Genomic DNA, 12,441 nt, shown 5'->3' with positions numbered 1-12,441 from the left:
GGAGCTCTTTTATTTCCTTCAATTTTGTGTTCTGTACTTTTAGTCAAATTAAAGCTGTTTCTTGTTTGTGGTATGTTGATTGATATCACAGACTGGTTAACGTTCTCTGGCACGTAGGCAGAGGTAAAACTAGACTTTCCTTTTTGAAGAACTGCTCAGATAAAGAAAAGGAAACAGCTACCTATAGAATACAGATTTAAATAAAAAATGGTGTGAAAAAATAAATAATTCAATGCTAGTTGAAATTAAGTAGTGATTCTGATTTCATTGTTGAAACAAAGCAGATACATGAATAGCAAGCTGGGTTTTTAAAGCTTCTTTTTCTTGCTGTAATTTCCTTAAATACTATGTTAAAAGGAAAAAAAAAATATGTCTGAAAAACAAATGTACGGAAACAGAAAAGCCTGACAAACTCTCATGTGAACAAGAGTCACAGGCATAAACCACATCCATCACAGAAAGCTGCATCCTGAGGTTCCACTCTGCTAAGGGGGGGGAAAGAAAAATGTCTTTTTCTCCATAATGTGGAGATAAAGCCTGCTATCACGCTTGGGAGGAAGCTGGGCAGGGTGTGGAAGTGGAGTTCAGAGTGACCTGGTGGCGTTGGCCTTGGTGTACCCAGCCAGCTCACCAAACCCTTGGCTGTGGGAAGATTGCCTTCTAGGCTCAGCGCCCAAACATCACTACTGCCAGTCAAATGCATTGCCCTGGCCTTGAGCTGCCTGCATGGAGCAGCTGATCAGCTCTGCCCTGGCTGGCTCTCATTTCCCAACACCATTAATGTCCCTGCAGCAACAGCCCAAGGAGAGGAGTGCAGGGTTTTAAGTAGGCTCCAGATTCATGTGTGTAAAGTACTGATTGTTTTGACTACTTGGACTAACATGGTGCTCAGCCTGTCAGAGCTGCTTTCTTCCCTCCCCGCCCTTCTAAGGCTGTTGAAATAAAAGGAGTAAACTTTAGCAAGTGGGAAGGAGGTGAATCTCAGTGACCCTCTGTTTACGTGGCTCTCTTCTCTCGTTGTAGCTGTTTGCTTTGCAGGCTGAATCCTCCCGCATGAAGAAAGAGGAACTGGAGGTGGAACAAGCAGTTGTACATCACAAGCTGCCTGCATATGTGGCTAACATGGATCGACTAGGGGACTCTGAGCTGTGAGTGCCTGCAGGGGAGGAGCCGGGGACAGGCTCTGCTGCTTTTTATTGGGTCAGGGAGGCTCCTGGAAGGTCATTTCCTTGTTCCCTGTCCTGGGAATCAATGCAGAAAAATGTCCTGGCAGGAATTCTGGTGACCTAAGTGGGTTTAATGGGGGAATTCGTGATGGGCATATCTCCTGCCATTTGGGAGAGAGATTCTTGCCAATTAGTGAAAGCCCAGGCACACATGGAAGTGATTCTGCTCTACTCAGCATTACACCAAGGTGTTCTGGGCAACCAGGGCACTGGTAGCAGTGGAATACCCTGCAGTATTGCTCAAATGAAGTGGATTGCCTCTTGACTCTTATTTTCTTTAGTGCTTGTGGTGCAGTATCTGAGTGCCCTGTGTTGTTTTGTAAACACTGTTACTGTATGACCCAAAGGGGTCATTGTTACACAGAGGTGCTTTCTTGCTTTTGCAAAGTCAAGGGGAAAACAGTTTCTCTTCTGCAAGGCTCAGTTATGTACAGAATTCCCCACAGAATTTCTGCAGTTAAAGTGTGGTTTATGGCTACATCTATTGTATTCCTATCTGTGGAAATTAGGCACCATACACAGTGATACAGCTTGTTTAATTGTTATTTAAACTCCTATTTTTTCCCGCAGTACACAGTCATAGAAAGCAAGTCTTTGTGTTTGAATTAATTGTGTTGAGGTTTTTTTTCCTTGCTTTAAAAGGATCTGAAAGCAAACTTTTAGCTTAATCGCGAGGTATTAATAACACTGCTGGGGCTTTGACTTTCTCATGTGCCTCTTTCATTTCTATGACATCCAGTGATAGGACAAGGGGCAATGGGTTCAAGCTGGAACATAGGAGGTTCCACTTGAATATGAGAAAAAACTTTTTCACGGTGAGGGTGACAGAGCACTGGAACAGGCTGCCCAGAGAGGTTGTGGAGTCTCCTTCTCTGGAGACATTCAAAGCCCGCCTGGATGCGTTCCTGTGTGTTCTGATCTAGGTGTTCCTGCTCCGGCAGGGGGATTGGACTAGATGATCTTTCGAGGTCCCTTCCAATCTCTAACATTCTGTGATTCTGTGAGGAGGGGGATTGATCAAATTATCCTGCTGACAATGACAAAGAGAAGTTGTATCAGAGACCACACAACAAGTCTTTGTTTTAGGCTAAAAGTTGTCTGATTAAATAGACTTAAGTGTCTGGTGAACTATCTTGATAATTGCTCTGCACTCTGCCTACAGAGTTTAATTCAGTTATTTGTTTGTTTAACTGCTTAGTGTGCACAGCCCTGATGTTCATCCCGCACATGGGGGAGAGCGACATGAGGGGTGGGTTAATTTATTCCCATTTTAATTTTTGTCCATTTGTATTAGTATTTTTATTTGTATTAGTATTTGTAACTTGCCTTAGAAGTGGAATTTCTTGTATGTGAAACTTGTCTCTTAGTCTGAAGGCCAGTTGTGGTTGCTTTTTCCTTGTCTCTGCTCAATCCAAAGCCCAACTTTGTTAGAACAGTTCCCTCTTAGAAGAGAAGGTAGACACAGTGAAGGTGACTGTATTCTCCTTCCCCTGGGTGCTGCTCTTTTCTCAGAGGAAGCTTTAGCAGAACAAGGTCAGACAGTTATGTTCTGGGAAGCAGCTGCTGCTCTTGGTGTTGTAGGCTGAGAAGGGAGGTGTGTGTAATCACAGAAATGGACCTAAACTTCCTTATTTTCTTGGGTCCAGTTTTTGAGATACTGAGGGCCTGTGCTTTAAAATTGCTGGACATGACTTGCTGAATATCTGAGGGTGCTCAGTGAAACACTGGATACTGAATGCCTCTTGAAGTAAGTCTGGTTTATGCCTTGAACTGGGAATCCCAGCTGAATAGGTTCTTGGAAATCTGGATTCCCCTGCCTTTCCCTTAGGGTCTTTCTGAACTAACCAGATGGAGTGGAATGAGTTTAAAGTGTCCCTTTAGGGGATTCAGCAACAGTTGAGCCCACTGTCTCAGTGGCATCTCTGAGAAGTGAGCTTTTGTTACAGTAATTATAATAATCTGCTCCAGGCACTAACAGGAAGTTTTTTAATGCGTAGTGGTCCATCAGCTTAGGAAGGAACATCTGTCCTCCAGTGGTTCAAACAGCTGGTGGTTCGCTTGTTGGGTGGTCTTTGATCAGGTTGTCTGGCTACATTTTGATATTCTGTTTGGTGGGTTTTGTTTTGTTTTGTTTTTTTTAATTAGTGATATGACCTGCAGCCAGAGGAGTACTGCACATTCTCTTCAGTCCCGAGGAGGTTTTCTGTCCTCTTTTCTCTCCCAAAGTAAAAAGGGCCCTTCTAGACCAGCCCATCCAAGTGGGGCTTCTCCAACACAGACTGGCAGTTTGCTGCTAGGGAAGAAAGAACCAACAAATCACCAGGTAATTCTCAACTGTGTTCATTTAAAGGGTGTCAGTATCCAAGGAGTTAACTTGCAACACAGCACTGGTCCGAGCTTTTGCTTCTACACAAAAAAATGAAATCTCCTTTTCTTCCTTCCTTGCAAATGTATGCTGGGCCTGAATGCAGCACAAAAAACAGCTGCTGTTGTCTTGGGTGCTTGTGCAGCCCTTGCAGGTGCTTGGTTTCTTTGCTTCTTCTTTTGCTCTTTGGTCTGCAGCCTAGCACAAGTGTAACTTTTACAGATCATTCCTTTGCCTTCCAGAGTGCCAAAGGAAAAGAAGGAACAGTAAGCTGTAAGGATGGGAAGAGCCACTTCAGTGGGTTAGTGGCAGGCGAGTCAAGTTCCCTGCAGCAGCGGCAGAAGCGCTTGCAAGAGCATGGGAAGGAAAGGAAGGAACTGCTGTCAAAAGGGACCTTCCAGGTACCGGGCAACACTGCAAGGCTGGGAAGCAGAGGGCTGGTATTTCTGTAGCTTGTGCTAGGTGGTAAAGTAAGTGCAAGTGTTCCCATTAAGCTTCTGAATTGCTACTCGGATCTAACTGTATCAAAGGTTAATCTCTGTAGTTAATGAATTCCTTCCACACTTGTTTATTTCTGTGTCCCTGGAAGGGAATCTGTATTGATGTTTGAAATGAAAGAAGAGTTGTCTTTTGCCATGATATTTTCAACAGCCTGGTCCTGGGGAGTGTACGTTTCATCCACCTTAATGGTTATGTTCAAATACCTTGTTGTAATTCCCATTCCTTGGTGGTAGTGGGCTTGGCTCACCCATCCTGCCCAAATGAGTTTTCTCCTGTGGGTTCTTAAAATGGTTAGTGCTAGGGGAAGCTGATACTATCTAGCTTTCTATTTTTCTCAACGCATATGAGCAAAATGGAAACTGAAAGGAGGTACTATTTCTTTCACATGAGTGTCATTCATTGGTTATCTCCCCACATTAACTAATACAGAAGAGGCATTCTTGGATTTATTTCCCAGTGTTTTCCAGTTTTGTGATTTCAGATGATTTGATGATACAGTGTTTGACCCATTGCTCAAGATGTGAGGCTACTATAAATAATAAGACAAGGATGTGTTAGGGAACAGGGATTCAAACCCATCAATACCAATACCGTTTTGGGGGCATTTCATCTTCAGAGGATGGTTCATCAAAGGAATGCTTGCAGGTGTTTTACTGGCTTGTGTGGTGCATCTGCTGCTTGTTCAGCTTCTGGTGGCAAGGGGAGACTAAGCTGCTTTGAAACATATCTGTGTGCTGCAGTGCAGATCTTGTCTCCTGCAGATACCTTCACCTCCTAAAACTGCAGTTGTTCTGTCTGCCCTGTCAGATTGGGTTTTAAGCTTTTGGACTCGTGTTGACTCTGCCATTGTCATCAGTCAGTTGGCTGCAATGGCTGCCCCAGCACACACAGACCAGATCTCTGGCATATGAAGATAATTCATCCACTGGGGCTCACCATCCAGCAAGAGTTTTTGCGCAGGTTTACTGAACTGCATATTACACAGACTTAACTTATATTGCCGAATGCAAGAATTCCTTGAAATATGTTGATTTGCTTGTGAATCTGTGCTCTAATGGCATCAAAATGGTCCTCTGATATCAGCTGAGGCATGCCAAACATAGATGTGGTTCTCTTGAGTCTTACAGGAAAGCACATGTCTGGGCACATGGAGGGAGATTTAAGGGACTCTACAGCTGAGGAGGCCATATTAAATGGTGCAATTGTGCAACACACTGTCCTTGTGCTCAGAAAGGTCCCTGGCAGAAGGGGTGCTGAGCTGACAATGCTTCTGTTTCAGTGCAGCTTCTTGGTTTTTTTCTCCCAGCAGGCTGGGGTGGCTGAAGAGCTTGATCTGGAGCTGCTGCTTCTTTGTATTTCACACAGGATTTCTTCCTTCAGGGCCAAAGTGCTGAGAAGAAAACAGATATTGGTACAGCTGAGCCAGAGCCATGCTCAGAGCTGCATGCTGAGCAAGCAGAGACTTCAACCAAAATGTCTACCAGTAGTGCAGAGGCTGTAGGAGTCCGGCAGGAGCAACCTTTCATTGTCCTGAGCCAGGAGGAGTATGGGGAGCACCATTCATCTATCATGTACTGCAGGTAATGGACTGGCAGAAGAAGGTGTTCTTATAGAAGCCTCTGTAGAGGACCAGCTGTGTCTGGACTCTTCCCCAGCCTCTGTTCTGTCCAGGACATTGTGCACATACTCTCAGTTTTAGAGTAGTTGAGTTGGTGTGACTAAAGATAACTTGTAGCTTGTGCAGTGAGAATGGACAGAGATTTTTGTGATTGGGAGATGCCAGCCAGGAAGAAGCTCCCAGGGAAAGCAGGATGGTATTGCTTAAGGGCATTATACTTTGCACGTGGAGCTTGGTGTGCTTTATTGTGCGAGTTACTATGGGCTGAACAGGAAGTAGTGCAAGGAAGTTCAGATTCCTGCAGAAGGAATTGGTATGTGGCCAGGAGAGGAAGGATTACTGGGGTATCTACTCTCATCTAAGAACTTAAGGGAGAAAAATATCCAATCAGTTTCCTTCTGCATATAGGGTTGATTGTTCTGGACGGAGGGTGGCCAGCTTGGATGTGGACGGGGTCATCAAAGTCTGGTCTTTTAACCCCATCATGCAAACTAAAGCTTCATCCATTTCCAAATCTCCGTTGCTGTCTCTGGAATGGGCGACCAAGCGTGATCGGCTGGTGAGTAGGCTGCGCACAGTGGCTCAAGGGTCGCAGCAGATGATTTGGTGCTTTGTTGCTACGTGTTGCATATTAACTTCTAGACAGCTGCGTTGTGGATAAGATCAGGGCAACAGTTAGTTTCCATTTTAGTGGGTCACGGGGAACTGAAGCATGCAGGGTCTAAGAAAAACTGGAGTGGGGAGTGTGCTTTGTATATTGAGCAAGGAATTCACCACTGGTTGCCCTGAGACAGAAGTTCCCAAGCTGCAGTGCGGATACAGCTGCAGGGTAGAAGTAGCTTCTTTAAGAGAAGTGCTTCTCTCCAGGCAGAGCAGGCAGCCACTTGTAAAGAGGCAGACCTGGTACAACAGCACATGGGGAACCCTGCAGCAAGGAGCTGTGGAGCTTTACTTGCACCCTGAGCCAGAAGCAGAGAAGGGAGAGCAGGGCTGAGGAGCAGGGATGTAGGTGTTGGCATTCTGCTTGTGCAGGTGTGAAAAGGGCTCCGTGGCCAGTTTTTTACTGGTACCTTACAAATTGGGGGTTGGTGTGTGCATAAAGAGTTCAGGGCTTGTTTAAATATCATGACAGTTTAAATGTTTCCTATAGCACTTTTTTCTCTAGTTCTGTTACTAGAGAGGAGCCTTCAATTATATGCATTCTTCTGAGTCCCAGAACTGTTGCTGGTGTTTCATGCCTTCCCTTGGCGAAGAGACAGGGCTGTGTGAGAAGACAGGCCTGCAACTGAGGGAGCATTGTTCACATTCTGGCACTGGCAATGTGTTGCTGCTAACCCCAAAATGCCACCTGTGAAGAGCTGATGCTGCAGCCTGTCTCTTTCTTTTCTTCTGCTCATAGGAAGGAAGTTGTTTGTGCTGTTGTTCTGATGGTTCTGCTTTGTGGAGTTTATTTCCTGCTTACTGACAGAAAGATTCTTCTTTCTGAAATATATGGGGATTCAGCAGCAAATCAGGTTCTGAAGTGAGAAGGATTTGGCTTGTTTCATTTTCTTTGATAATGCATTCCTCCATGGTTTTAGTTTTTATTTAAATTGTGCCAGCACTGCTAGAGAATGTCTGAGCCCTTCTGAGTGATTTCATTCTCCCTTGGATGAAAGGAGGTGGCTTCTACTTGGTTTTCTATTAAACCTGGATTGTTAATACTGTGTTACACTTTCCTTGCTCCCCTAGTTATTGAGACTTTACATATTTTTTGCATTCTATAATGCTGAGCCATACTCTAGAAAGTGGCTTTTACTCCACCTTGGTGCCTATCAGATCTTTTTCTCACTGGAAAGCAGTGGTTTTACTCTGACTTCTGTGGCTCTGTGGTAGTTCCACGCAGTGTGATATGCACAGAAAGACAGGATGTACCCTAGTGGAGTGATGCTTAATCCAAATGCATAAATAGAAAAAAAATTACTCTGGTGTTGGTGGTTGTTGGACAGCATAATTGTACTCCTCACTCACACTCCTTCCATCTCCTCCTTCCTGGTTTCAAGCTATTGCTTGGCAGTGGGGTTGGGACAGTTCGTCTTTATGACACAGAAGCAAAGAAGAATCTCTGTGAAATCAGCATTGATGAAGACATGCCCAGGTAACTCTGGAATACTGATTTTTATATACAATTATAAATATAAATGTTGTTGGTTTTGACTGTGGAAAAGGTAGGTGATGTTTCAATGTTCCTGCTGCTTTCCTGCAACTGCAGGACTATCTAGCCTTCATCCAGATGGTAGTCCCTGTCTGGGTAGGGTCAAACTGCTTAGTTAAATGGGAGACGCTCAAAATCTGTCTGAGCCCATGAATCCTGCCCTCCTTTACCGTGTACCCTGTCTTGCAGGGTTTTAATGGGAGAGCTTGTAGTCAGGTGTTGCACTTGAGGCAGCTTCTGGAGAGAGGTGATTCAGACTGTTTGCTGTGTTTCAGGATCCTCTCGCTTGCCTGCAGCCCAAGTGGTGCCTCCTTTGTCTGTTCTGCAGCAGCCCAGAGCCCCATCTCCCACATGGAATTCTCAGCAGTCAGCTCCGGGGGCAAAAGCATGAACCAAGTTCCAGGGAAGCTGCTACTGTGGGACACTAAAACGATGAAGCAGCAGGTATTTGCTGGGTTTCTTTCCTTTCTCAGTCTGCTTGCTGAGAATGAGTGTCTTCTGTTTTCATGTGTAGAAGCCCTCTTTCTGAATTATGCTGACTTTCTTTTCAATACCCTTCTTTTTCCCTCTTCTCTTTTCCCCCCTATCATATGCAGGATAAAAATGAATAGTGTAAGTAGCTGTTGGATTTTGGTGGTTTTTTTTTTCTTTTGCTGCTGTGTTGGGTTTTTTTGAGGGATTCTTCAAAATAGTCCATAGCCTTGTTTCTATCTGGCCTGCACGGTTTGTGACTGGAAACATCTCAAGTAGATTGAATGATACTTTGCTCAAGCTTTCTCCAGTTGAGCTATGTTGAAGGGTTTTCTTTGCTGCTATTTCCTCTGCCTTCCCTGATTTTGAGGGAAGTGCTTCTTTCAGAGGTTTCCTCTCATGTCACCTTCTCCATTGTTTTGATTTAGGTGGGTCAGATTCTGGCAGGGAATTCTTGTCCCATCCCTTGCCCTTAAGAAATGCTATCCCTAATGTGTAGGAGAAAGCAACATACTCAAGCTAATACCTGCCAGAAGGTGGTTTTGCAGCCTTGAGGCCACAGCCAAGAAAGCTATGGCTTGGTTGAGGTGAATTGTTGGTTTAGTGTCACAGTAAAATGCAGCTGCTAACCTTGAAGTCTGTAGTCATGAGAGGCGTAGGGCTCCAAACTGGAGGAGCTCTTGCTACTAGCTACTGTCTTTCCTGCTTCCTCTGGAGTTCAGCTCCTCAGCACCCCTGGCTCTGTTTCTTGGCATTAATGCAGACTTTCCCTTCCAGCTGCAGTTCTCCCTGGAGCCTGAGCCCATTGCTATTAACTGCACAGCCTTCAACCACAATGGCAACCTGCTGGTCACTGGGGCTGCAGATGGGATTGTTCGTCTCTTTGGTAGGTTGGATTTGGGCAGTGAGGTGTCCCCTTGGTGTCCTTAGGTGGCTGCCCCTAGCACCCTTCTTCTGCCAGCAGGGAGGCAGCTGTGGAACATGCCAGAACACCAAGGTGGAAGCTGTTTTCTCTTCTCCACAACAGCTCTCAGGAGTGAATTGACAAACTTTCTAAGAGGGGCATTGGCTGGAGGCCCTGCTAGTGCTGCTGGATTTGTTGTTTCCCTCCTGCTGAGGAGTAGACTTAACTTGCCCTTGAGCCATGCAGTCTTGGCTGTGCAGTATAGCAGTACTACTGCCAGAGGCTGAGTCTGGAAGAAAGGAATTGATGTGTGATCTTCCAGCTGAAGGCAAGGGCTTCACATGTCATCCTTCCCTGAGCGATTTCTGTTTCTCAGGGTTTGTCCTTGTGGTGAAGGCAGCTCAGGCCTCTCCTCTGTGAATGAGGGAACTGCTTCTGGCCTGGGTGCTGAGCTGGAGGCTGCAGTCCCATGTCAGTGGGAGGACAGAGCTTTCAGCAGCTGTGAGGGTGGACAGGACAGCAAGGGGAGGAGAAGAAGAAAGGTGGCCATGGGGCTTGAAGGTAGAATGCCTGCAGTTGAGAGTGAGCATGTGATCAGCCCTGTTAAAGCTGGAGGAAGAGGTGACTACTTACAGGCAATGATTTTTGTGGACAGTGTAAAAGCCACATGCTGGAGAATAAGCACAGGGTGCTGGGATTGGATTGGGCTTCCTCTAGGCTGGTTTAGAGGGCTGGGACAGAGAGCTTATGAACATAAAGGGCCTCCCTCTTCTCAGCTCTGTGCGAGTACGAGGAGTGTTCAGTCCTGGTTCTCCCCTCAGATATGCAGCAGCACGAATGCGCCATGAGCTGGAAGGCACACGATGGGGAAGTCTACTCCGTTGAGTTCAGCTATGATGAGAACACAGTCTACAGCATAGGCGAGGATGGCAAGGTAGGCTCTGAGTGACCTTTTACTGGTCAGCTGGCAGTGAGATCGCTTCTGTAGTTTTCTCCCTATGGGGGGATAGCAGTAGAAATACTCTCAGAATCTGGAGGATCTGCAGGCTGCTAACTGTCATCTTATGTGTGCAGCACCACCCTGCTGCCTGCAGTCCCTGCAGAGAGAGTGGCTGGAAAACATATTAACATCTGGAGCTGTCTTGGACCTTGTCTGCAAATCCTGCTGCTGGTGACATCCCCTTCCTAGGGAATCCATGAGAAGATGACCTTTCTGTGCCCCTGAGATCACCACATTTAAAATCTGGGATTCATCAGGGAGCAGATACTTGACCACTTGACATAGATTTCCTTATCAGGAGCTTCCTGTTGCTTATAATAAAGGCTTCCATTTCTGCAGTTCCACAGTCTTGAGCAGTAGACATGTGGCTCAGGGAGGAAGACTGAAGGTTTGGGTCATTGGCTGATGAGAGTTAGGTGAATTCCCACCAGGATCCTGCATGCATTGTGGAAGGACACATAGGCAGCGTAGGGCATATGTGTGCCTGGATAGTCGCACTTGCAGCCTGTGTTTTATAAATATAGCCACTTAGATACAGATGTCAAAATGCCATCTTCTGTTTGTGAGGAATAGCCACTTTGCTTAAAAATTATGAATGGCCCCTCTGCTTTCATCCCAGTCAGTTTAACTATGGGCTTTTGTCATCTCTCTTTGTCATTGTAGTTTATTCAGTGGAATATTCATAAAAGTGGCTTGAAGGTGTCTGAGTACGATCTTCCCAGTGAAGCTACAGGTCCTTTTGTTCTGTCTGGGTACAGTGGCTACAAGCAAGTCCAGTTCCCACGAGGAAGGCTTTTTGCTTTTGACTCTGAGGGCAACTATATGTTGACATGTTCTTCTACGGGGGGAGTAATTTTTAAGGTAAGTCTGAGCAGTGACAGGGAGTACTCATACATACCCATACAAGCTCTTGTTATTACAAGGCTGCAGCAGGAGCCACTGGAAGTTCTCAAGCAGCACCTCCCCATCCCTGCTCTGGGAAAGTTGCTGCTCAGTTTAGTACAGTGTGCATTTTAACAGTGTGGTGTTTAGCTGGTGTTTGAACTCTCTGTAAGCATCTGGCCCTTTGTAAGTAGGTAGCGTATGTGTGGTCCTTGTACTTAAAGCTTTAGCTGCAGCAGTTTTCCTTAGTGCCCAAGTGCCTAGGACAAGGTTTTAATGTTTTTAATATAATGATGCATGCCAGTTAATGCAAAATGTGTGGTTGTTGACTGATGCTCATCTTTAGTCTGTCTTATGTTCTTGCTGATGTTACGTTAGTTTCGCCCTGATTCTCTCCTCTTATTGTGTAGTGAAATTAAATTAAGGGTAAGGTTGAATGGTTCCAAGTACCCAAATTTCTTGTGCTGTGGTAACAAGCAGTTACTGATCGCATGCCCCTTGCCTGCCTCCCCTTGAGTCAATACCCATCCATTATAAGCCATTGCAAGGCAGGTTAGATGCATTTTTGACTTTGCATCTGGAGCATTCAGAGCACCCACATTAACATGAGCTGTAGCTTAGGCTTACGTGCTCCTTATCAGTGTGTGCTCTTAGCCTGCCTTGTTCAATTACTGAAGCTCAGCTGATGTCAGAAGCTGAGCTGCTTGAGAATACGTGCTTCTGTCATGAGACTGGAAATTTGTTTCCTCGTGTGTATTACGTACATCTAAAGATCTCTTCAATTTTCTGCTTCATTATGCATTTGGATAGGGCTATGCAGTCTGTGGCAGGCATTGGCTTCAGCTCTAGGGGTGCTGCCCCCACTGCAGATACTTGCCTCCTTAAAAGCTTGTGCTTTTCTGCTTTCAGTTAAATGGTGAGGAAAAGGTTCTGGAGAGCTGCCTTTCCCTGGGTGGACACCGAGCTCCCGTTGTCACAGTGGATTGGAGCACGGCCATGGACTGCGGGACTTGCCTCACTGCCTCTATGGATGGGAAGATCAAGTTAACAACCTTGCTGGCTCAAAAGTCTTAACCTGGACATTGGTGAAGTGAAAGAGCAACAGAAGGTGTGACAAAAGCAGTGTTAACTCCACAGGAAGAAACTGCATGGGAGAGAAGACAACCATAGTCCCTCTTCTCACTGTAGCTTTTTCCTCTTGACAAACGTTAAACACATTTGCCAAACCACTGTGCAACAGAATGATGTCGGTATGGGATGGGATCAGTGGCGGGGCTGGA

The 12,441-nt window shown here is 45.7% G+C and overlaps 1 protein-coding gene across 1 annotated transcript; it reads left to right on the top strand.

Annotated features, from left to right (window-relative positions):
- Positions 1–1,023: 1,023 nt before the first annotated feature.
- Positions 1,024–12,432, top strand: WDR91 (WD repeat domain 91; the record flags this gene model as incomplete). The annotated part of the gene is made up of 11 exons (XM_010080472.1): positions 1,024–1,148; positions 3,372–3,549; positions 3,834–3,992; positions 5,473–5,672; positions 6,119–6,269; positions 7,753–7,847; positions 8,180–8,348; positions 9,153–9,261; positions 10,101–10,213; positions 10,943–11,140; positions 12,071–12,432. Coding segments are annotated over 11 exons (1,662 nt in total), but the record flags the coding sequence as incomplete, so codon positions are not given.
- Positions 12,433–12,441: the final 9 nt, after the last annotated feature.

This window comes from Pterocles gutturalis, unplaced genomic scaffold (assembly GCF_000699245.1).
Source record: "Pterocles gutturalis isolate BGI_N339 unplaced genomic scaffold, ASM69924v1 scaffold18644, whole genome shotgun sequence".
In the NCBI taxonomy this organism is placed as follows: Eukaryota; Metazoa; Chordata; class Aves; order Pterocliformes; family Pteroclidae; genus Pterocles; species Pterocles gutturalis.
The sequence above is the reverse complement of the archived record's forward strand: the minus strand, read 5'-3'. Positions and strand labels throughout refer to the sequence as shown.